The sequence below is a fragment of the Pleurodeles waltl genome, chromosome 1_2 (assembly GCF_031143425.1).
Source record: "Pleurodeles waltl isolate 20211129_DDA chromosome 1_2, aPleWal1.hap1.20221129, whole genome shotgun sequence".
Taxonomy (NCBI): domain Eukaryota; kingdom Metazoa; phylum Chordata; class Amphibia; order Caudata; family Salamandridae; genus Pleurodeles; species Pleurodeles waltl.
In genome coordinates, this window is record NC_090437.1 from 1,323,799,890 (window position 1) to 1,323,823,316 (window position 23,427).

General features: G+C 45.5%; 1 protein-coding gene across 1 annotated transcript in view; it reads right to left on the minus strand.

Moving 5' to 3' along the window:
• LOC138257094 (B-cell differentiation antigen CD72-like) overlaps nucleotides 1-23,427 on the minus strand; it is a 63,749-nt gene that overhangs the window by 24,187 nt on the left and 16,135 nt on the right. Inside the window, exon 3 of the mRNA XM_069205884.1 lies at nucleotides 6,171-6,281. Coding sequence (XP_069061985.1) covers nucleotides 6,171-6,281 — 111 coding nt within the window. The remainder of the gene's footprint in view (nucleotides 1-6,170; nucleotides 6,282-23,427) is intronic.

A 23,427-nucleotide genomic window follows, 5' to 3' on the forward strand; every position in this document is an offset into this window, starting at 1 on the left:
CAGGTACCCTTGACTGGAAATCCATCTTTGTTACATTGCTGGTTTGTGTCTTTCCTTCAGAATTCCCCTATCACGACTTCTATGTCCTTTGGGGAACTTTAGTGCACTTTGCACTCACTTTTCAGGGTCTTGGGGTGGGCTATTTTTCTAACCCTTACTATTTCCTAATAGTCCCAGCGACCCTCTACAAGGCCACATAGGTTTGGGGTCCATTCATGGTTCGCATTCCACTTTTGGAGTATATGGTTTGTGTTGCCCCTATCCCTATGTGTCTCCATTGCATCCTATTGTAACTATACATTGTTTGCACTGTTTTCTAATACTATTACTGCATATTTTGGTATTGTGTACATATATCTTGTGTATATTTGCTATCCTCATACTGAGGGTACTCACTGAGATACTTTTGGCATATTGTCATAAAAATAAAGTACCTTTATTTTTAGTATATCTGTGTATTGTGTTTTCTTATGATATTGTGCATATGACACTTGTGGTACTGCAGGAGCTTCACTCGTCTCCTAGTTCAGCCTAAGCTGCTCTGCTAAGCTACCATTATCTATCAGCCTATGCTGCTAGACACCCTATACACTAATAAGGGATAACTGGGCCTGGTGCAAGGTGCAAGTACCCCTTGGTACTCACTACAAGCCAGTCCAGCCTCCTACATAGGCCTACTTCAAAGAGAAGTCTCTGTTGTTTTCCAAATCCTGACTTGCCCAGGCCAGGCCCCAGACACACACCAGGGGGTTGGAGACTGCATTGTACGAGGGCAGGCACAGCCCTTTCAGGTGTAAGTGACCACTCCTACCCTCCCTCAACCCAGGTGTCCCATAAGGATATGCAGGCTACACCCCAGCTCCCTCTGTGTCACTGTCTAGAGGAGAGGTGCAAACAGCCCATCTGTCAAACTGACCCAGGCAGGGAATCCACAACCAGGCAGAGTCACATAATGGTTTAAGAAAGAAAATACCTACTTTCTAAAAAGTGGCATTTTCAAACACACAATCTAAAAACCAACTTTACTAAAAGAAGTATTTTAAAATTGTGAGTACAGAGACCCTAAACTCCAAATTTCTATCTACTCCCAAAGAGAATCTGCACTTTAATGATTTTTAAAGGCAGCCCCCATGTTAACCTATGAGAGAGATAGACCTTTCAACAGTGAGAAACAAATTTGGCAGTATTTCACTGTTAGGACATGTAAAACACATCAGTACATGTCCAACCTTTAACATACGCTGCACCCTGACCATGGGGCTACCTAGGACCTAACTTAGGGTTGCCTTACATGTATAAAAAGGGAAGGTTTAGTCCTGGCAAGTGGGTACACTTTCCAAGTTAAATTGGCAGTTTAAAACTGCACGCACAGACACTGCAGTGGCAGGTCTAAGCCATGGTTACAGGGCTACTAATGTGGGTGGCACAAACAGTGCTGCAGGCCCACTAGTAGCATTTGATTTACAGGCCCTCGGCACCTCTAGTGCACTGTACTAGGGACTTACTAATAAATCAAATATGCCAATCATGGAAAGTCAATTACACATACATTTTACATTGGAGCATTTGCACTTTAGCACTGGATAGCAGTGGTAAAGTGCCCAGAGTAACAAAAACAGCAAACACAGAGTCCAGCATACATCAACAACCTGGGAAACAGAGGCAAAAGGTTAGGGGAGACCACGCCAAAGATGCCAAGTCTAACAAGAGTACATTGCCATAGTCTAATTTGCTGACTGCCAGCCTCATAATGAGGGCCAAAGCAGGGTCTGGCTATCTTAGATCAGGATTTCTGTCAAAACCTATGTGTGTTTGAGCTGATCCACTCCAGTTGCACTGCTTTAACACAAAGTAGCACATAGTATGTTTTGTGCTGTGAAGACTTTACCTTTGGCATTGAATAATAAATAGTGTGTACTGCTGTGTACCACTTTGTGTCACACTAGTGCAAAATCTTAGTAAATCTGGGTGACATTATCTTGATGCCGGCTCTAGGCAGATGCTGAGGATTTGTCTTAGGCTGCACGCTAGCCAGGTCTACAGAAGGAATTAATAGCATGACAGCAGGTTTTGGTCATGTGGCCTGGACTAAAGAATATTAGTTGTCAGACCTGGCAGATGGGGAGTAGCTTCTTGTTTGCCATCTTTAGGCATTTCAAAGGCTGGCATTGGTGCAATACCTTAGACAGGTGTCCCAAAGTGGGGACAAAAAAGATTTGTATTGATTCTTAGATGAAATAAACAGCCCTGAAGAAGTATCAATCCTTCATTAGGGGCCACGTTTACTCTCGCAACAGTTCTATGACATCCATTATGTATTACAAAGTGAAGAAGACTCAGGCAGCTTGACTTTGAATCATTGTTTTTCTAGTGATTTTTTTTAGGATTGTATATATTCCCTCATAATGGCGGATAACTTATCGACCCAGACATATCAGGTCCTTTACCTGGCAGTATCTCCCATTTTCGGTGAAAAAAACACATCAACATTTTCGAACTGCTCTAAGGAAAGGGAAACTGTCAGCGGGTGGGCGGGTGGGGGTTACAGGGTTGTTTAGGGGAGCATTGGTAAAGAGCACTCTGGCACCTATCCAGGAGAACATCAACATTGTCTGTGTCAGGCACATTGCTGCAGGGGCAATGCTGCTACCCACAACCACTGCCTCTGCAGTAACTATGAGAGGGTCCATATGGCTGAGCACAGAATTATCAGGTCCAGAGTATACAGATCCAATAATCAGGGACCAAGATCATTTAAATTGCAATTTGATTTATTACACCCACAATTATTGCTCTAGATGAATTTCTCACAATGAAGGTCTTTCAGAGAAACAAATTAGTTTTAGTGCTATTGTAAGAAGTTGGAGTTTTCATTACGTGGGTAAAAACTAGGCCTGGGCAAAATTTAAATTACTCTACAGTAATTGGAGAAATTTCTGTAGTTACACGTTATTTTTGTGATGTGAAATTACAGAAATTACCAGATTACTCCATCTTGAGTAATTAAGAGTAATTTGGGGCACAAATCCTACCGGGACCTCAGGAACAACAAATTAAAAGGCGAGCAGCAGCTGGCTACTATTGTTTATGTCCTGTAGAACTCAGTGCTATTGTCTTAGCACTAAATGCATCCTCTGGCCATTTTGGATGCAAGGATGCACTTGCACTAAGAAAATACCTCTGAATGCTGTGTTAGTCTTCTTACATGATTAAGCATCATTAAGAGCAATTTTCAGTTATTATGAATAATTACACTAGAGAGAATTACACCTGTTACATCATCTCCTTGTTAAAACCCTTCTAAAGCAACAACCACAATCCTTGTGAGGGTGAACCACAACATTCACTAGATTAACCTGTTGTTACACCTATCAACCTTAGAGTTATCGTCCCCAAACTTTTGTCTACTTACCTCCAATTTTCCTGAAATTCGCTTTTGTTGGCATTCGGACTCTGTGTACTTTACCAGTGCTAACCAGCGCTAAAGTACTTGTGCACACTCCCCTAAACATGGTTTGGTTGGCTTACACCTGATTGGCATATTTAGTTTACTTATAAGTCCCTTGTAGATTGCTATACAATATACCCAGGGCCTGTAAATTAAATACTACCAGTGGATCTGCAGCACTTATTGCGCCACCCCCTTAAGTGGAATCTTAAGCCATGTTCAAGGCCTGCCAGAGCAGCCTGAAAGCAGTTTTAAATTGCCAAGCCTTAACCTCCCCATTTATTATATATGTCACCCGTAAGGAAGTTCCGAGGTAGCCCATAGGGCAGTGTTCTGTGTAGTTAAAAAAGGTGGACATGCACTGTTAAGTTTTACATGTCCTAGTAATGAAAAACTCCCAACTTTGTTTTTCACTACTTTGAGGCCTATCCTTCCCATAGGATAAAATTGGGGATACCTTATAACATTTATTAAGGTGTAATTCCCAGTTGGGAGAAGTTAGACATGTCACGTTTGGTATCTATGGAACTGTACTGATGAACCCTCTTTAATGGTAAAGTCGGATTTTTCATTACAATTTTTGAAAATGCCACGTTAAGTAAGTTGGTGTTTTCCTGCCCTTTACCCTTTGTGACTGCAGTCTGTCTTGGGGTCACATGACTGGGCGTAGCTGACAGTTAGACTTTAAAAATTCTTCCCAGTCAGCAAGACAATTGAGGGATTAGTTGTGCCACAATGAACCAACCTCTGGCAGGATATGGCAGGGGGCTGAGCACAGCCCCACTTGCAACTGAATAGGGTGTGCCTTCACACAAAGGGACTAGTGGCCAATGTCACTACAGACAGCTTGGAGCCAGTGCAGGGGAGTAAGGAAATTCCATGCACCTCAAATAACCCTTCTAGAGCTTCTCCCACCTTCCAGAACCAGGGTAAAAAAATCAGACCTCCAGATCCACTCTTTAGGTTCTCTCCTGGACCTTGAGAAGGACTCTCAGGGGACTACCTGCTGCTGTGTCCTGCTGTGCACTCTGCAAGTCTGCTGCTGTACCCAGAAGGACTGTTTTGCTGTTTGGAGCCATCCTTGAACCCTCACAGGCAGCCCTTCTGTTGAGCCCTGTATCATCACCTTTACCCAGGACTATCACATTGACTCAAAGGGTTAGTTTGCTGGCCTCCTATTCAGAGCCACAAGGACACAAAAGGCTCAACCATCCTGAACCTGCACCCAGCCTAAATGAGTCCTTAAACCCAAAAAGGTGTCCTACCAGTCTTGGATCCTTGGTTGTGGTGCTAAAGTTACCCAGATGGCCAAATCCCAAAATTGAGGACTTTAAAAAAGTTTGGGCAAAAAATGCTACGAGAACCAGGAGGAGACTGGGACCAACCTGGTCGCCTATCTGTCTGAGGTGCATTATTAGTTGGATTGACTTTGGGGCCTCTCCAGCTATGTTTTTCTACACAGCAGCAAATCCATTTTAGCGGTCCTTCACCAAGGTAGGATCTGACCTCGCGGAACTGTCTTCAGCTAGATCCCACTGCCTCATTCCGCTGGAGATTTTTACTTCCATTGCAGAGATGAAGTCCAAACATAGAAATCTTCACTGTGGCTATGACCCAAGGCTATCTGGCGATGATGCCTTGCCCTGCTGACATCTACCTTCTCAGACACTTTTTTCTCAGAATTTCTTCTAAGCCTGAAGGTAAGCACTGACTGGTCCCAATCCACTTCTGATATCCGAACCACAATTTATTTGTCATATTTTTCGAAGAACAAGGCAAGCCTGAAGCAGCAGGCAGTCCCCTGGAGAACAAGGCAGTTCTTATTCTGTAATATACACAGGTGCAGGAGTGTACTGATCAGTGGCCCAGGAGGTATGATATTTATACCTGGTGTCACAATTTGAAGTGGGGGAAGCTTATAGTCCTACCCCACATCTGGCTCTGGAAAGTTCCTTCCTTTCATTTCTTCCCCTGCCTAAGCTCTAAGATATTTAGGGTGACAAAATGCTGGTGTCCAGTTCCTTTGTAAGTGCAGTGTAGGCAAATCTTTGAAATGTAAGTGGCACAAAATGCAGCTCCGTCCCTCCAATCCAGGCAGGATGGCTCTATCCCAGTTGCATCCAGATCCTATTGTTTACTGCCTGTGCCCAATTCACATTCCTGATCAGGGAATAAGTGACAGGACCACACACCTGGTAACTCCTTGAAGGAGTCAGAAGGTTTAAGCCAGGACAATGGCATCTTTTTTTTTTAACATAGCATAGAAAAAATGTAATCTAAAATCAGATTTTGCCATTAAAGAGGATTTTCCAGTGCTATTCAAAACATGACATTTCTACCTGCTCCCAGTACAAAGTTAGTACCTAGTAAATGTAATAAGGTACCCTATGTTATCCTGTGGGAGATGTAGGCCTCAGAGTTTGAAAAACAAATTTAGGCATTTTTCATTACTAGGACATGTACAACTTGAAATTACAACTTGGCAAAATGACGCTTTTGCCAAGCTAAAACTCCCTTTTTAGTACATATAACTCAGCCCCAGGGTATTCCCTAAACAGCCCGCAGGGCAGGGTGCATTGCATTTTTTAAAAGTTTTTTTAAATGATGCGCCTTGCACTATTCTTTCAAACAAACCCTGGTAGTCTGAGATCTCATTCTTCACCATTCACTCTCACAAACTTTGAATTTCTTGTATGCAATAATTTGAAAGAACATCTTTTACCTCCGGTTGAAGTGCTTTTGTCAGTCTTTTGTCCAAAATTTATTGGGATATGAACATTTTCATAAGTGATAACTCCATCTTCATCCTTACACGAAGAAGTTTTAGGGCGAGCTGCAGACCAGTAAAATGAGAATGTATTTGAGTAACATCAGCATTTGAACAGGAAAAATGTTATCATTTGAAATTCAAATACATAATACGATACGCAGTAACACCAACTGCAATATGCAATGTCTTGCCTTTGTTGTGCATGATGAGGGCACACAACCAACAGGTTTTGTAACCTAATGTAGGTCATAATGTCCCTCCCTCATTGTTGATAATGTATCTTTCCTTCAGATACTTCCACTTTGTTTCCCTTCAAGAAGATATATTCAACATGACAAATACCGTACTGACTGCATCAGATTTCAAACACTCCTTAGTGTTTACAGCAGTAGACTGAAAAACAACATGTAAAAATTACCACTGCACAGAAAGCCAGATCTTCTCAATGCAAATCCTTAGCTCCCTGGTACACTCCAGACCTCTCAGACAATGAGCATGTGAATTGCACACCAGAAAGGATATGGAGAAGAATCTACAACCTCACGCAGCTCAAAGTACTTCACTCTGCAAGCAGAGACTTCATCACATCTTCTAAAGCCACCTTCTACAGAACTAGCTTCTTCAGAACTTCTATCAATGACAAGACTAAGGGAAAAAAAGCAATCTTCAAAGATGTAAATAAGTGTGTCAGCCCCTCCCCATAGTCAGCCTACAAACGCAAGGCTATCAACAAATATCTCACTGCTAAGATCAACAAATTATAGTCACATATCAAAAATATGCACATTAAATCCCATCCTACATGTCCCGCTCCCACGTAGATATTATTTAAACATCCCGACCTCACCAAAATCATGAACCCCTAAATACTATGTCATATAGGACTTCCTTTATCATGTATCATTGTCATCTTCATATGACATAGCTTTAAGGAAGATGTTGATTTTAGTGAGGTCAGAGATGATGTCCTCACCCCTAACTCCTCACCCCTGCTACTTTGTCAGTTCCACCCTTAGCCTGATAACCTTCAAAGATACAATCATGGCACTTCTCCCATGCTGACAAATCTGTCCTTGGGAAGGGGGTTCAACCCACTACAGTAGCAAATCAACAAGAACAATCTTCTCCAAGACTCTCAATCTGGTGGTAGAGAAACCACTAGAGACTGCTAATCAATCAATAGTTTATTCTGTCCAGGTTTGGACCATTTGAGAAATTAAAAAATAATCATACATACAGAAGGATAAAAACCATAGACCATCAGGTAAAAAGAGACATTAGCAATTAGTACACTGCTTATATAAAAAAAGCGTTCATAAAACTACATAAAAAGTTTCATAAATAATTAAGACAAGACTCTTAAAATAGTGTCTGGATCTTGCCCTATACAAGAAGCTAAATGCTAAAATAATACGAATCAATTGTTAAAAACATATAAACTATTCTAAGACGGATTTGTACATAAGATAAGACATAGAAACTACATACAATAGGTCCTGTTTACAAAAGTTAGAAGTCAATCAGTGGAAAATGGAGCCCTAAGTTAGTCAGTTCTCTTAAATAAGTTGATCAGATAAATTGCATCTTGCCATTTATAAAATTATATGCGCCAAGGGGCTTATGAGTCACTTCAATTGGGGTAACCCACTAGACAACATGCTCGGAGATACAGTCTTATGTCCTTGATAGATCGCACTAATGATTTCGCCCAGACTATTATGACAGGATGCTAATTCGCTAACTTCTAGACCGTTCTTCAACCAGTGGATTTAAGATCTGTAATGATTCTACTGCGGATTTTCCATGCTGCTGCCAAATATTTAGAAACAGAGCTCACTACCAGCGTGGAAGTGTCATATTTACACATTCTATATACACTGTTTCGGTTTTGTGTTGACAGTGTTTTGCACAGAGGAATAATCCACTTCCCTCGAGGGCATTTGTACAAAGGACAGAAAAATAGGACATGCTCAGAAGTTTCCTTGCATAGATGGCAGTTTATGCATTTGTCAGATAAAGGACTATTGGTCGACCAGCAAGCCGTAAAGCTGTTGACTGCCAATGTTCCATATCTGAACTGAAGTAGTAAAGAGCGGGCACGGGCTGGTATAGGGAGATCCAGGAAGCTTTCAGGCAGAGGTTCGTGTTTGACCAGCAGAAACTCTGCTGTCAGCCGACCTAACCCAGTTGAGCCGAGAGATTCCTCATGAATTTTTTCCCAATATCGATCTTTGATCAGGCGTCTAGCGTTACCAGGAATCATCTTGGGATTCTCCCAATAATGGGATAAATTCAGTTTGACCCAAGCCGCTTTCATCTCCCTTAGCCACCTTACTTTTTCCCATCCGTAGCAAGGTGGCAATAGTTCTTTAACTGCTGACCTGAAGGGTTCGAGTTCTTCAGTTTTCCATAGTCTGACCCAGTACAGAAGTGGTCTTAAGCATGCTGTATCTTTAATGCTATTTAGACCCAGGTCCAGTCTTAGGGGGAGCATCGGCGAGCCCTTCCCTAGTCTGGATATATGTCTAAGGAAATTATTTTCTTTGATTTGAAGAGTGTCCAGTTGTCTGTGAGATCCCCAAAGTTCCGCTCCATATAGGGCCGCGGCACGGATTTGGGCTTTGTAAATTTCTGAAATAAGTGTCAGAGGGGGGCTTATTGCAGTGCAAGCCTTACGTCCTTTCGCTCCACATCTTTGGCTGATGGTTAATGCCCCTTTCTTTATAGCTGCATCCCAACTGCCCTTATCAGATAGTCTGATGCCCAGGTAATCGTATTCCATTACCCTCTCCAGGTGAATTGAGTCCATCTTTATATTTGCTCTAAGCTTCTTGTTCGGGGCACTGTATATCATGAGTTTAGTTTTCTTAACATTTATATCTAACACGTAATCTCTGCAGAATACCCCGAACTGGTTAACCAGATTTTGGATTCCCATAGATGATTTAGACAGGAGGATAGTGTCATCTGCATAGAGTAGGCATGGAACTTTGTTTCCGGACAGCTTTGGGGAATCATTAATGCAATTTGCTAAATACTTGATACAATTATTTATGTATAGAAGAAAAAGAGTAGGGGCCAAAACACAACCCTGTCTGACTCCCCTCTCGATAGCCACTGCTTCTGTTAGATCACCATCCTTACCGCTCCTGATTTGTGCATAAGTATTCTCGCGTAGTCGGGCAATAAGTTTCAAGAGGCCGTGTGGGATACCCATATTGGCTAGTGTCAGCCATAGCTGGTTTCTGGGGCCCAGATCAAACGCGGCTCTAAGATCAATAAAAACTACAAAAAGGTTGCCCCCTCCTACTTCCACAGTCTTCCATTTTATTGTTAAAAATCTTAGCACCTGATCTATGGTACTAACTGCTGGCCTAAACCCTGCTTGTAGATCAGAAATGGCATTGGTTTCCAGAATCCATTCTTCTAGACGGGACAAAATTTGCTTTGCAAAAAGTTTTTGGAAGTTGTCAAGTAAGGAGATTGGACGGTAGTTGACAGGGTTAGAGGGGTTACCTTTCTTAAAGATGGGAACTATCTCTGCTCCCATCCAGGAACTCGGGACAGGTGCTCCTGCAGTTACCGCATTGGAAATGAGTTTCAGATATGGGGCCCATATATCCGGGTTTGTCTTGTATAAATCGCCTGGTATTTTATCAAGGCCGGGGGCCTTTCCCCATTTCAGTGAAACGATCGCAGCCCTGGTTTCAGCCAGGGTAAATTCAATTTTGGGGGTCTCAGTAATCATGATATGGCTCAATTCCCTGGTAGTAACACTGGTAATCCCAGAATATAATCGGGAAAAGTGATCTGTCCACTCTACAGGGAGTATTGAGGCACCAGGTGAACGATTAGGTTCTTCACTGGCATCAGCCACCAGTTTCCAAAATTTCGAGGTGTCGTTTATTTTAGCAGACTCCACGAGGGAAACCCATCTAGATTCATCCCATCTCCTACGGGCTCTACTTTGTTCCTGTTTATAATCTTTCCTAGCTTCCCTTATATGATCTGACTGGCCTCCTCTTAAAGCTCTCAGCAGTTTGTGCTGTGCTTCTCTGCATGCATCGTTAAACCACCTTGCGTTGCACTTCTTTTTAACTTCTTTTGCAGGCTCTTTAGTAAAAAGATTTTTTAGAGAATTAAAAAATTGAGTGTGGGCTGCTATAAGCCCACCACTATCTTCTAAAGGCTTAGAAATGCAATCCATGTGATCAGCCAACTGCCTGTAGACAGATGCCAAGGTGACTGTGTTGGTGTTCAGGGGTTCCCATCTGACATTTCGTCTATTGTTGGTCAGTGCGAGCTGTTGTTCGTGAGTCTTGTGACAGGAGACTTCAAGTAGGGGTAATAAATTCCTAAGAGATAAAATCAATGGCTCATGGTCACTTTCCTCATGTTCTACAATATTCATGTCAACCATATAGCCCCACTAGAGACTGCTACTTTTCAAGTAGTTAAGAAATGTCCCCTTCACCAGTGACAAAAACAAACCCTGGCTTTTTGATTCTTCTGGACCTCCTGAAAACCTTGGATACAGTTGAATATAAAGCATTGATTCATACTATGTGCCTTTCCAACAGTTTGTACATATGAACCAACATGAGCCAAGAACTTTTACAGGGATCCAGCATTTTCAATCACTACCGGAAAGTATTGATATCTTTGGTATCTCTACTCAAGGCAAGGTTAAGATCCATCAATACCCTTATCACACTCAAGTCTAGCTTGATATCACCTCAACCAATGATTTTTGCGTTCTCAAAACTGTTTTGTGCTTTTCCAGAAGTGGATATCAAGTACCTGCCAAAAGATGAACCATAAGGAGTTCCTTCTGTTTACAAACAGATGCACTGACCAACCAAAAGCTTGACAACCTGATATGAACTAAAACAACTTCACATCTCAGCTGACCAACACATATGCTCTGCACATGAGACAAGCAGGAAACTATCACATATTGACTCACCTCTTGATCCACACAGCCTAGACTTGCACCCCTACATTTTGCTTTTCTTTTTTGCATGTTTAATACACGTATAATTCTAAATCTCCTAAGGAGAGCTAAATTCTATAAGATTAATAATGTGTCAGCCCTCTATCAGAGGAGGTCTTTTTTTTGTATTATGACCATGGCGGTTACCGCCATGGTCATCCGCCGGGTCTCCAGCCCGGCGGCCGTCACTATACCGCCGGCAGTATTTTGACCCGGCTTACCACCGTGGATTTCCTGCGGTTGGAACCGCCATGAAATCCATGGCGGTAAGCACTATCAGTGCCAGGGAATTCCTTCCCTGGCACTGATAGGGGTCTCCCCCACCCCCTACCCCCACCCCGACTCCCTCCCCTACACCCCCACCACCCCTGCCACCCCCCAAAGGTGGCAGGGCCCCCCTCCCCAACCCCACCCCCAACATCACAGAACTCACACACACACACGACACGCACGCAGGCACCACCAACACACACACGCACACACACCGACATACATGCCTACATCCACACACACAGTCAGACATGCACACCCACATACAAACATACACGCACATATCCATACAGACATACCCACAGACATACACGCACTCATTCCCAATACACGCAACACCCCCGCAAGCATACACGACTCACACACCCCCTCTACATACACAGACGCACACCCCCATGCACCCACACAACACAAAAACACCCCCCCACCCCCCTCCCCTAACGGATGATCGACTTACCTGTTCCGTCAATCCTGCTGGAGGGGATGGGAGCCATGGGGGCTGCTCCGCCGACACCACACCGCCAACAGAACACCGCCATGCCGAATCACAGGATGTGATTCGGTGTTCTGTTGCCGTGGCGGTGAAGGTGGAGCAACCTCCACTTCCCCGCCGCCCGCCAGTATGGCTGTTGCCGGCTCTCCATCGGAAAAAGGACAGAGAGCAGCCAAAAGTCATAATATGCCGAGCGGCAAACCGCCACTACTGGCGGTCTTCCGCACGGCGGTCCCTCAGCGGTCTTGTAAAAAGACCGCCGAGGTTGTAATGACCACCAAAGTCTGATAAAACAACTTCTAACCTTTTTACCTTTTTCTTTTATGAAACACCCCAGGTTGCAAAATGAGCACTTTAATCATGTACTTACAACCCAGTCAATAATTCAATGATTACAAACACTTTGAATCACTTTAATATATTTTATCTTGTTGTTGAAGTATATGCATGTGCATTATTGAAGGAATTACAAATCACTTTAGAATGAAACAATTTATAATTATGTAAAAATATAATAAGTATTCTCTTCACCTTATGCTATAGAAAATTTTGATACCATAGCCGCATTATTACTAAAGTGTGACTAAAGAATCAGTCAAGTATTACCCCACAAATGTTAATGCTGTCAAGTATTACCCCACAAATGTTAATGCTGCTATTGCAATAATGATGTAATTGTTGTAGGTTATTTATTGTTTAATCAATTTCTTTGGGACCCCACTTCATGACACACTCATGTCAAGCTCTACATCTCCTCAACAAATAAATGGAACAAATTGGATGTCAATTACCCACCTAAAAGTCAAGCTCAAGAATTTCCTTCTGTTTGTGCATACAATTACCAGCACAGACTTGGCTACTTGAAGTGAACATAGATGGTCTCCACCCTAGATGACAGGCAATTATAAATAACCTTGATTGACTCTTGAAAAAGATGTCACCTTCAAAGAGCACATCACTGAACCCACATTAGGAATTTCATGGTGCTGTGGGCACAGTAAATTTGCATGCACATTTACAATTAATGTGCAGTAATCTGCCCCAATACTATGGAATTATATGTTAAAACCCTTGCAATAGAGCATTACCATTTGGAACCCAATTTTCAAATCATAATATCACATGGATTTCTCAATTCAATGGGGTTCAATTCATACATTTACTATCTCCTCTAAGCAGGTGGTAAATGTATGTGGGGACCTCCATGCTTTAAATGTATGGAGGGAGTATGAGAGGGAAAAGAAAGGCCCTTTCTGCCTGGGGAGAGAATTGCAAGCTTCCTCTAACAGAAAAAAGGAGAATGAGATTTGGCTGATAAAGTTAAAGCCGCCTGTGACTTTACTGTGTGGGAGCGACCTAATGACAATCCAACAGAGTGAAATCCCTTGCGTAACTCACTCCATCTGATGCGTAATGAGGGTGCAGAATGCCATAAAAACACGCCTTCCTACGGTAGGAGGCTGGCCTGGTGTGTAGTGGGTACCTTGGGTACTTACACCTTGTGCCACGTCCAGTTATCCCTTATTAGTGAAGTAGTAGTGTTCTAGCAGCTTAGGCTGATAGAGGTAGCTGTAGCAGAGAAGCTTAGGCTGAACCAGGAGACATGCAAAGCTCCTGGCTTGCCACTTATAGTTCCACAGTACTTATATGGTTATGGTTTGTAGTGGGCACTTATGGTTTGTAGTGGGTACCTTGGGTACTTACACCTTGTGCCACGTCCAGTTATCCCTTGTTAGTGAAGTAGTAGTGTTCTAGCAGCTTAGGCTGATAGAGGTAGCTATAGCAGAGAAGCTTAGGCTGAACCAGGAGACATGCAAAGCTCCTGGCTTGCCACTTATAGTTCCACAGTACTTATATGGTTATGGTTTGTAGTGGGCACTTATGGTTTGTAGTGGGCACCTTGGGTACTTACACCTTATACCAGGTCCAGTTATCCCTTATTAGTGAAGTAGTAGTGTTCTAGCAGCTTAGGCTGATAGAGGTAGCTATAGCAGAGCAGCTTAGGCTGAACCAGGAGACATGCAAAGCTCCTGGCTTGCCACTTATAGTTCCACAGTACTTATACACAAGTAAAGACAATACTCATTGATACCAAAAATAAAGGTAGTTTATTTGGGTGACATAGTACCAAAAATATCTTAGAGGCAATACTCCTTCTGGAGGTAAGCATTATACACAATATATACACTAGACACCAAAATAAGGTAAGTAATTAGACAAAGGATAGTGCAAACAATAGGAAATGTTATCGAATGCAATGGGAGAAAATAGGTCTAGGGGCAACACAAACCATATACTAAGAAAGTGGAATGTGAATCACGAATTACCCCCTAGACAAGTGTAATGTGTGCAGAATCACTGGGAGAGTAAGAATACAGTGAAGGTAAGTGAATTACCCCACCCCAGAACCCAGAAAAGCAGGAGTAAAGTACTGCAAGTTTCTTTAGGACACACTACAAGTTGTGATTAGAGTTATTGCAAGAACCAAGCAAGACTGCAAACACCAAATGGTGGATTCCTGGACCTGAAGACCTGCAAAGGAAGGAGACCAAGTCCAGAAGTCAAAAGAAGATCCAGGAAGAACAGGAGCCCCTGCCAACCCAGAAGAGGGTGCAAAAGAAGAGTCCCCGGTTGGACGAAGACTGCAGAAATGCACCTAAGGAAGATGTCAGCGTATTCCACTGATGCACTGGATGTCCCATGAAGAGAAGTTGGATGCAGGTGAGATTTAGCACTGGGTTCCGCGAACAAAGTCGCGTTTTGCATCAAGTTGGCGCTATCTGGACTCAGGAGAGACCTGGGGGCCTCAACACTGTGTGAGGAGTAGGAGGGGGCTCTCAGCACTTACGAGAGCCCTCAGAGCAGCAGATAGCACCCACAGGAGTCCCAGGACATGGGGACAAAGAAATTGCAAAATGCAGTTGGTGCAGTGTAGGAGGCTGGACTGGCTTGTAGTGAGTACCAAGGGGTACTTACACCTTGCACCAGGCCCAGTTATCCCTTATTAGTGTATAGGGTGTCTAGCAGCATAGGCTGATAGATAATGGTAGCTTAGCAGAGCAGCTTAGGCAGAACTAGGAGACGAGTGAAGCTCCTAAAGTACCACTAGTGTCATATGCACAATATCATGAGAAAACACAATACACAGATATACTAAAAATAAAGGTACTTTATTTTTATGACAATATGCCAAAAGTATCTCAGTGAGTACCCTCAGTATGAGGATAGCAAATATACACAAGATATATGTACACAATACCAAAATATGCAGTAATAGTATTAGAAAACAGTGCAAACAATGTATAGTTACAATAGGATGCAATGGAGACACATAGGGATAGGGGCAACACAAACCATATACTCCAAAAGTGGAATGCGAACCACGAATGGACCCCAAACCTATGTGACCTTGTAGAGGGTCGCTGGGACTATTAGAAAATAGTAAGGGTTAGAAAAATAGCCCACCCCAAGACCCTGAAAAGTGAGTGCAAAGTGCACTAAAGTTCCCCAAAGGACATAGAAGTCGTGATAGGGGAATTCTGCAGGAAAGACACAAACCAGCAATGCAACAACGATGGATTTCCAGTCGAGGGTACCTGTGGAACAAGGGGATCAAGTCCAAAAGTCACAAGCAAGTCGGAGATGGGCAGATGCCCAGGAAATGCCAGCTGTGGGTGCAAAGATGCTGCTACTGGACAGTAGAAGCGTAGGTTTCTGCAAGAACAACAAGGGCTAGAGACTTTCCCTTTGGAGGACGGATCCCTCACGCCGTGGAGAGTCGTGCAGAAGTGTTTTCCTGCCGAAAGACCGCCAACAAGCCTTGCTAGCTGCAAATCGGCCAGTAAGGGTTTTTGGATGCTGCTGTGGCCCAGGAGGGACCAGGATGTCGCCAATTGCGTCAGGGGACAGAGGGGGCGTCGGGCAAGACAAGGAGCTCTCTCAGCAGCAGGCAGCACCCGCAAAAGTGCCAGAAACAGGCACTACAAGGATGCGTGAAACAGTGCTCATCCGAAGTCGCTTAAAGGAGTCCCACGTCACCGGAGAACAACTTAGGAGGTCGTGCAATGCAGGTTAGAGTGCCGTGAACCCAGGCTGGACTGTGCACAAAAGATTTCTGCCGGAAGTGCACGGAGGCCGGAGTAGCTGCAAAAGTCGCGGTTCCCAGCAATGCAGTCTGGCGTGGGGAGGCAAGGACTTACCTCCACCAAACTTGGACTGAAGAGTCACTGGACTGTGGGAGTCACTTGGACAGAGTTGCTGGATTCAAGGGACCTCGCTCGTCGTGCTGAGAGGAGACCCAAGGTACCGGTGATGCAGTTCTTTGGTGCCTGCGGTTGCAGGGGGACGATTCCGTCGACCCACTGTAGGAAAGTACCATCTTGCCTGGCATGTTACCCCCATTTTTCACTGTATATATGTTGTTTTAGTTGTATGTGTCACTGGGACCCTGGTAACCCAGTGCCCCAGTGCTCATAAGTGTGCCTGAATGTGTTACCTGTGTAGTGACTAACTGTCTCACTGAGGCTCTGCTAATCAGAACCTCAGTGGTTATGCTCTCTCATTTCTTTCCAAATTGTCACTAACAGGCTAGTGACCATTTTTACCAATTTATATTGGCTTACTGGAACACCCTTATAATTCCCTAGTATATGGTACTGAGGTACCCAGGGTATTGGGGTTCCAGGAGATCCCTATGGGCTGCAGCATTTCTTTTGCCACCCATAGGGAGCTCTGACAATTCTTACACAGGCCTGCCACTGCAGCCTGAGTGAAATAACGTCCACGTTATTTCACAGCCATTTTACACTGCACTTAAGTAACTTATAAGTCACCTATATGTCTAACCTTTACCTGGTAAAGGTTAGGTGCAAAGTTACTTAGTGTGAGGGCACCCTGGCACTAGCCGAGGTGCCCCCACATTGTTCAGAGCCAATTCCCTGAACTTTGTGAGTGCGGGGACACCATTACACGCGTGCACTACATATAGGTCACTACCTATATGTAGCTTCACAATGGTAACTCCGAATATGGCCATGTAACATGTCTATGATCATGGAATTGCCCCCTCTATGCCATCCTGGCATAGTTGGCACAATCCCATGATCCCAGTGGTCTGTAGCACAGACCCTGGTACTGCCAAACTGCCCTTCCTGGGGTTTCACTGCAGCTGCTGCTGCTGCTGCCAACCCCTCAGACAGGCATCTGCCTTCCTGGGGTCCAGCCAGGCCTGGCCCAGGATGGTAGAAAAAAGAACTTCCTCTGAGCGAGGGTGTGACACCCTCTCCCTTTGGAAAATGGTGTGAAGGCAGGGGAGGAGTAGCCTCCCCCAGCCTCTGGAAATGCTTTGTTGGGCACAGAGGTGCCCAATTCTGCATAAGCCAGTCTACACCGGTTCAGGGGACCCCTTAGCCCTGCTCTGGCGCGAAACTGGACAAAGGAAAGGGGAGTGACCACTCCCCTGACCTGCACCTCCCCTGGGAGGTGTCCAGAGCTCCTCCAGTGTGCTCCAGACCTCTGCCATCTTGGAAACAGAGGTGCTGCTGGCACACTGGACTGCTCTGAGTGGCCAGTGCCACCAGGTGACGTCAGAGACTCCTTCTCATAGGCTCCTTCAGGTGTTGCTAGCCTATCCTCTCTCCTAGGTAGCCAAACCCTCTTTTCTGGCTATTTAGGGTCTCTGTCTCTGGGGAAACTTTAGATAACGAATGCAAGAGCTCATCCGAGTTCCTCTGCATCTCTCTCTTCACCTTCTGCCAAGGAATCGACTGCTGACCGCGCTGGAAGCCTGCAAACCTGCAACATAGTAGCAAAGACGACTACTGCAACTCTGTAACGCTGATCCTGCTGCCTTCTCGACTGTTTTCCTGCTTGTGCATGCTGTGGGGGTAGTCTGCCTCCTCTCTGCACCAGAAGCTCCGAAGAAATCTCCTGTGGGTCGACGGAATCTTCCCCCTGCAACCGCAGGCACCAAAAAGCTGCATTACCGGTCCCTTGGGTCTCCTCTCAGCACGACGAGCGAGGTCCCTCGAATCCAGCGACTCTGTCCAAGTGACCCCCACAGTCCAGTGACTCTTCAATCCAAGTTTGGTGGAGGTAAGTCCTTGCCTCACCTCCCTGGGCTGCATTGCTGGGAACTGCGACTTTTGCAGCTACTCCGGCCCCTGTGTACTTCCGGCGGAAATCCTTTGTGCACAGCCAAGCCTGGGTCCACGGCACTCTAACCTGCATTGCACGACTTTCTAAGTTGGTCTCCGGCGACGTGGGACTCCTTTGTGCAACTTCGGCGAGTGCCGTTTCACGCATCCTCGTAGTGCCTGTTTCTGGCACTTCTCCGGGTGCTACCGGCTTCAGAGAGGGCTCCTTGTCTTGCTCGACGTCCCCTCTCTCTGCTGGTCCAATTTGCGACCTCCTGGTCCCTCTTGGGCCCCAGCAGCGTCCAAAAACGCCAAACACACGATTTGCAACTAGCATGGCTTGTTGGCGTCCTTTCAGTGGGAAAACACTTCTGTACGACTCTCCAAGGCAAGAGATATCCGTCCACCAAAGGGGAAGTCTCTAGCCCTTTTCGTTCCTGCAGAAACCTCAGCTTCTTCTGTCCAGTAGAAGCTTCTTTGCACCCGCAGCTGGCATTTCCTGGGCATCTGCCCATCTCCGACTTGTTTGTGACTTTTGGACTTGGTCCCCTTGTTCCACAGGTACCCTAAATTGGAAATCCACAGTTGTTGCATTGCTGGTTTGTGTCTTTCCTGCATTATTCCTCTAACACGACTTCTTTGTCCTTAGGGGAACTTTAGTGCACTTTGCACTCACTTTTCAGGGTCTTGGGGAGGGTTATTTTTCTAACTCTCACTATTTTCTAATAGTCCCAGCGACCCTCTACAAGGTCACATAGGTTTGGGGTCCATTCGTGGTTCGCATTCCATTTTTGGAGTATATGGTTTGTGTTGCCCCTATCCCTATGTTTCCCCATTGCATTCTATTGTAACTATACATTGTTTGCACTGTTTTCTAAGACTATACTGCATATTTTTGCTATTGTGTATATATATCTTGTGTATATTTCCTATCCTCTCACTGAGGGTACACTCTAAGATACTTTGGCATATTGTCATAAAAATAAAGTACCTTTATTTTTAGTATAACTGTGTATTGTGTTTTCTTATGATATTGTGCATATGACACTAAGTGGTACTGTAGTAGCTTCACACGTCTCCTAGTTCAGCCTAAGCTGCTCTGCTAAGCTACCATTATCTATCAGCCTAAGCTGCTAGACACCCTATACAATAATAAGGGATAACTGGGCCTGGTTCAAGGTGCAAGTACCCCTTGGTACTCACTACAAGCCAGTCCAGCCTCCTACACCGACACCCCCAGTGTTGCTCCCAGGCTCCACTTTCCACACCTCCTGGGCCTGACCTGCTAATAGAGAGGCTCAGGCAAATGGGCCCAGTGGTAGGAAACGACTGCTGCATGGCTAAATGGGGGTGACGGCCCCCAGGTGACTGCTACACAGCCCTTTGACAACTGCTCACTGCCTCCCAAATGACTATGGCTGACCGCGGTGACCTGGCTGTTATCAGGCCACCAAGGCCTGGCCCTTGCTGCGAGTTCTGCCATGTGAGACTGTGAAGCCGCATTGGAGATACAACATGACTTCAGTACACAAGGCCCGAGACAGTGTTACTTACTGCAGGGTGATTCGGGCTGGGCGTGGATGGCCCATCACAGCTATGCTATGGACCAGTGGCAGGTGTTAATGAGAAGACCTTACGTGCCTTACTGCAAATACCGACTAAAGCATGCATTGGCCTTCTCCCTGAGGAGTCCCTTAAAGGGATTCCGATGGCAGGCTAGCAGTTATGGGAACACATTGCCTGGAGCTTTGGTGCCACAGGGCATTAGCACTGCTTCAGCTACTGCACGCAAGGCAGTGAGAACTTGACAGTGCAAGCCAGTGGGGACCAATCCTTCATTGTCTTTGGGGTCCAGGCCACTTCCCCGCACTCTCTCTGTTCCTACTTCCTGGAGTGGGACTTGACTGGTGGCTGTGTCTGGTGCCCCCTGTTGGCACGAGGCTGCCTTTCCGCCTGCCCCCGAGGAACTGTGCAGGGGGCAAACACTGCAGTGCAGTGAGGCCTCAACTGGGAGGCAATATCGTGGTGAATCCTAGCACACATTGGTATACTGCTCTCCTTGCCCCCTCTGTACTAATAGTATCTAAATTACCCTAAACTGCAGCAACTCTGGGCACAGCCAGGCCTAAGAACCAGTGAGGCCAGTGAGACGGTGGACGAGCAACTGATTTTGCCACTGGACCCTACTGTCCTTATGGGAGACAACTTTCACTAGTAGACCCAAGAGTAGGGAATGATACCCTCCTTGCATCAAAATTCTCTCTCTCCATGCCAGCTGATTTTATCTGTGCTTTTCTTAGAGGAACAATGGTGAAACTCATGAACACCAAGACCTCAACTGCGGATGCAGGTGTGGTTGCAGACCTGCAGAACCCCACTTGTACACTCATTTAGGGCACTGAGTCATCTGGAAGTAACCCTACGTGCTCTCTCAACACTATTTAAAAAGGTGCTCTATGCCATCCAGGACATGAAAACCTCATTGCAAGCCAAAATCAACACTGTGTCCCTGGATGTCAGCCTTCCCAGGGCAGACCACCGGAAGCTAACACAGAAGGTGGATGAATTGGAGTCCTCAGTCACCTTCATGCACCCCACAATGCACGAGCTACAGGTACAAATTAAACTTGTGAAGAATGAGATCCCCACCCTTCATCGATGGACAGAAGACACTAGAAGAAATAATGGTTGCTTTTTGGGATTCTCCAAAAGCCCAGAACGCCCAAATATGGAGCTCTTTCTTGAAAACTGGTTACTGACCACAGTGCTGGATGGTAGAGCTCCCAAGTTTTCAATGTGGAGATGGCCGATCGTAAACAGGGCTGGCTGCCACCAACAGAAGCCCCTCTAAGCCCAGTGATCACTTGTTTCCTGAACTACAGGGATAGGGATCTCATTCTCCAACCATTCAGATCGAAAGGCCCTTCGAATATTCACTGATGTACCCCGCAAAACTTCAAATTATGGATGGTAACACATTTCACTTCTTCTCCTCCCCTGAAAATGTGTGTGTAGGAAAGTACCCTCTTTCTTGGTATGGTTACCTCCTTTTTCTGTCAGTGTGTCTGACTGTGTTCACTGAGATCCTGCTAACCAGGACCCCAGTGATATGCTCTCTCTCCCAAAACTCTGTATTTCATCCCACAATTGGCACACTGGTGCCCCATTGTAAGTCACTAGTATATGGTACCTAGGTACCCAGGGCATTGGGATTCCAAGGAATCCATATTGGCTGCAGCATATATGTTGCCAGCCATAGGGAGCCCAAGGAAAGAGTTCTGCAGGACTGCCATTGCAGCTTTTCACTGCCAGTTTTCACTGCACTTATAGGTCAGCCCTATGGCAGGTCTTCCATCCCAGAGGTCAGGGTGCAAAGTATCTATGTGTGAGGGCACCCCTGCACTAGCTGAGGTGCTCCCACGAACTCCAGGCTCATTTCCCTGGACTTGGTGAGTGCGAGGACGCCATTTTATGCATGTACTGGACATAGGTCAATACATATGTCCAGCTACACAATGGTAACTCCGAACAAGGGTATGTTTGGTATCAAACATGTTGGAATCATACCCCAATGCATTTGCAAACATTGGTTGTATGATTCCATGCACTCTGGGTGCTCCGAGGGTTTCCAGGCAGCCCAAGCTGCTGCCACCTCCCAGAGAGGTTTTTCCCTTCCTGCTGCTTGAGAAGCTCATGCCCAGGAAGGCAGAACAAAGGATTTAATTTGGGAGAGGGGTATTAAACCCTCTCCCTTTGAAAATAGGTATTACAGGCTTGGGAAGGGGTAGCCTCCCCAAGCCACTGGCAATGCTTTGAAGGGCACGTTTGGTGCCTTACTTGTATAAACCAGTCTACACCAGTTCAGGGACGCCCAGTCCCTGCTCTGGCACAAAACTGGACAAAGGAAAGGGGAGTGACCACTCCGCTGTCCATCATCACCCCAGGGGTGGTGCTCAGAGTTCCTCAAGAGGGTCCCTGAGTTTAGCCATCTTTGATTCAGGGTTAGCAGAGAACTGATGGCCAGTGCCAGCAGGTGACGTCAGAGATCCCTCTTGATAGGTGGTCATCAAGGTAGGTGACCAGTTCCCCTTTCAGGACTATTTGGGGTTTCTCTCTTGGGTGGTTCCTCAGATTTGGATTGCAAAACTCCAGCAAGATTCCTCTGCAAACGCCACTTCAACTTCTGACCTAAGAAACTGCATCTGGATGCTTCAGGACCCGACAAGCTGCAACAAAGAAGCAAGATGCCTCCTGCAACGTTGCATCCACGGCTCCTTCCATCAACTGCAATATGTCCCCAGTTGTGCATCCTCTGAGGCCAGCCCGTCTTCAGCCTGCATCAGAAGGATGATGGAATCTCCCTTGGAGTGAAGGACTCACTCCCCTGCTTTTGCATGCACCAACTGCATTGACGACCAACTTCGTGGATCCCCTCTCATGCTGAGCTGTGTGGATCCTGCATCACGTGTGGTAGACTGCAGTGGTCTGGACGGTCCTCTCTTCAAGCTTTCCAATTTGGGTGGAAGTATGACCTTGCCTGCCTACGCAGGGCAGTACCCCCGTGCATTACATCATTTGCAGCTGCAAAGGCTTGTTGGCAACTTTTCCAAAAGATCTTCAGGCATCATGAAGCTCCAGCCCCCATCACCCCAACCTGTGAAGCACAGCTCTCTGGCTGGTTCTCCGGTGGCGTGGGAGACTTTTTCGTAGTGCTGTGTGGGCCTCTTCCTCAACTTTTGTGTTTCCTTCCTGTGGGATTGCTGTGGGTGCGGCCTGGTCTTCTGTGGGCTCTCTGTGTTGCTGAGGGCCCCCTCTGACTCCCTCTCCTGGATAGAGTTCACCTGGTTCCCGGCAGCTCCACTTTCCGCTAATCATGAGTTTTGCGTTTGCCAAGGCTTGTTGGTGGTATCTGAAGATGCAAACCCAACTGCAATCCTCCTTCCGGCGTGGGATATCACCTGCACCCTCCAGGAACTTGACTTCATCTTCTTGGGTGCAGTACTGATTCTCCTTTTTCCCTGTCGACTCATGTTCTGCTTTCCCTCTTATCTCATATCCGAGCTTACAGAACCTCTCTGGAATGCACTTCTGAGTTTAAAGAAGACATTTATTATTGTTAATTCCCCACCCACAAGTTCCTGAGAGACGAAATTAGTACATTGGAAGCACACGTTTAAAAGTAGTCGCAGCAATGAAAGCAAAATATATCAAAGTACTTCTCAATTGCAATGTACACAGCAAATATAGGTGAAAACATTTATAGCATAACTTTAAAGCAAAGCATAAAAGTCAAATTCATCACCGTATGGGCAAGGCGGT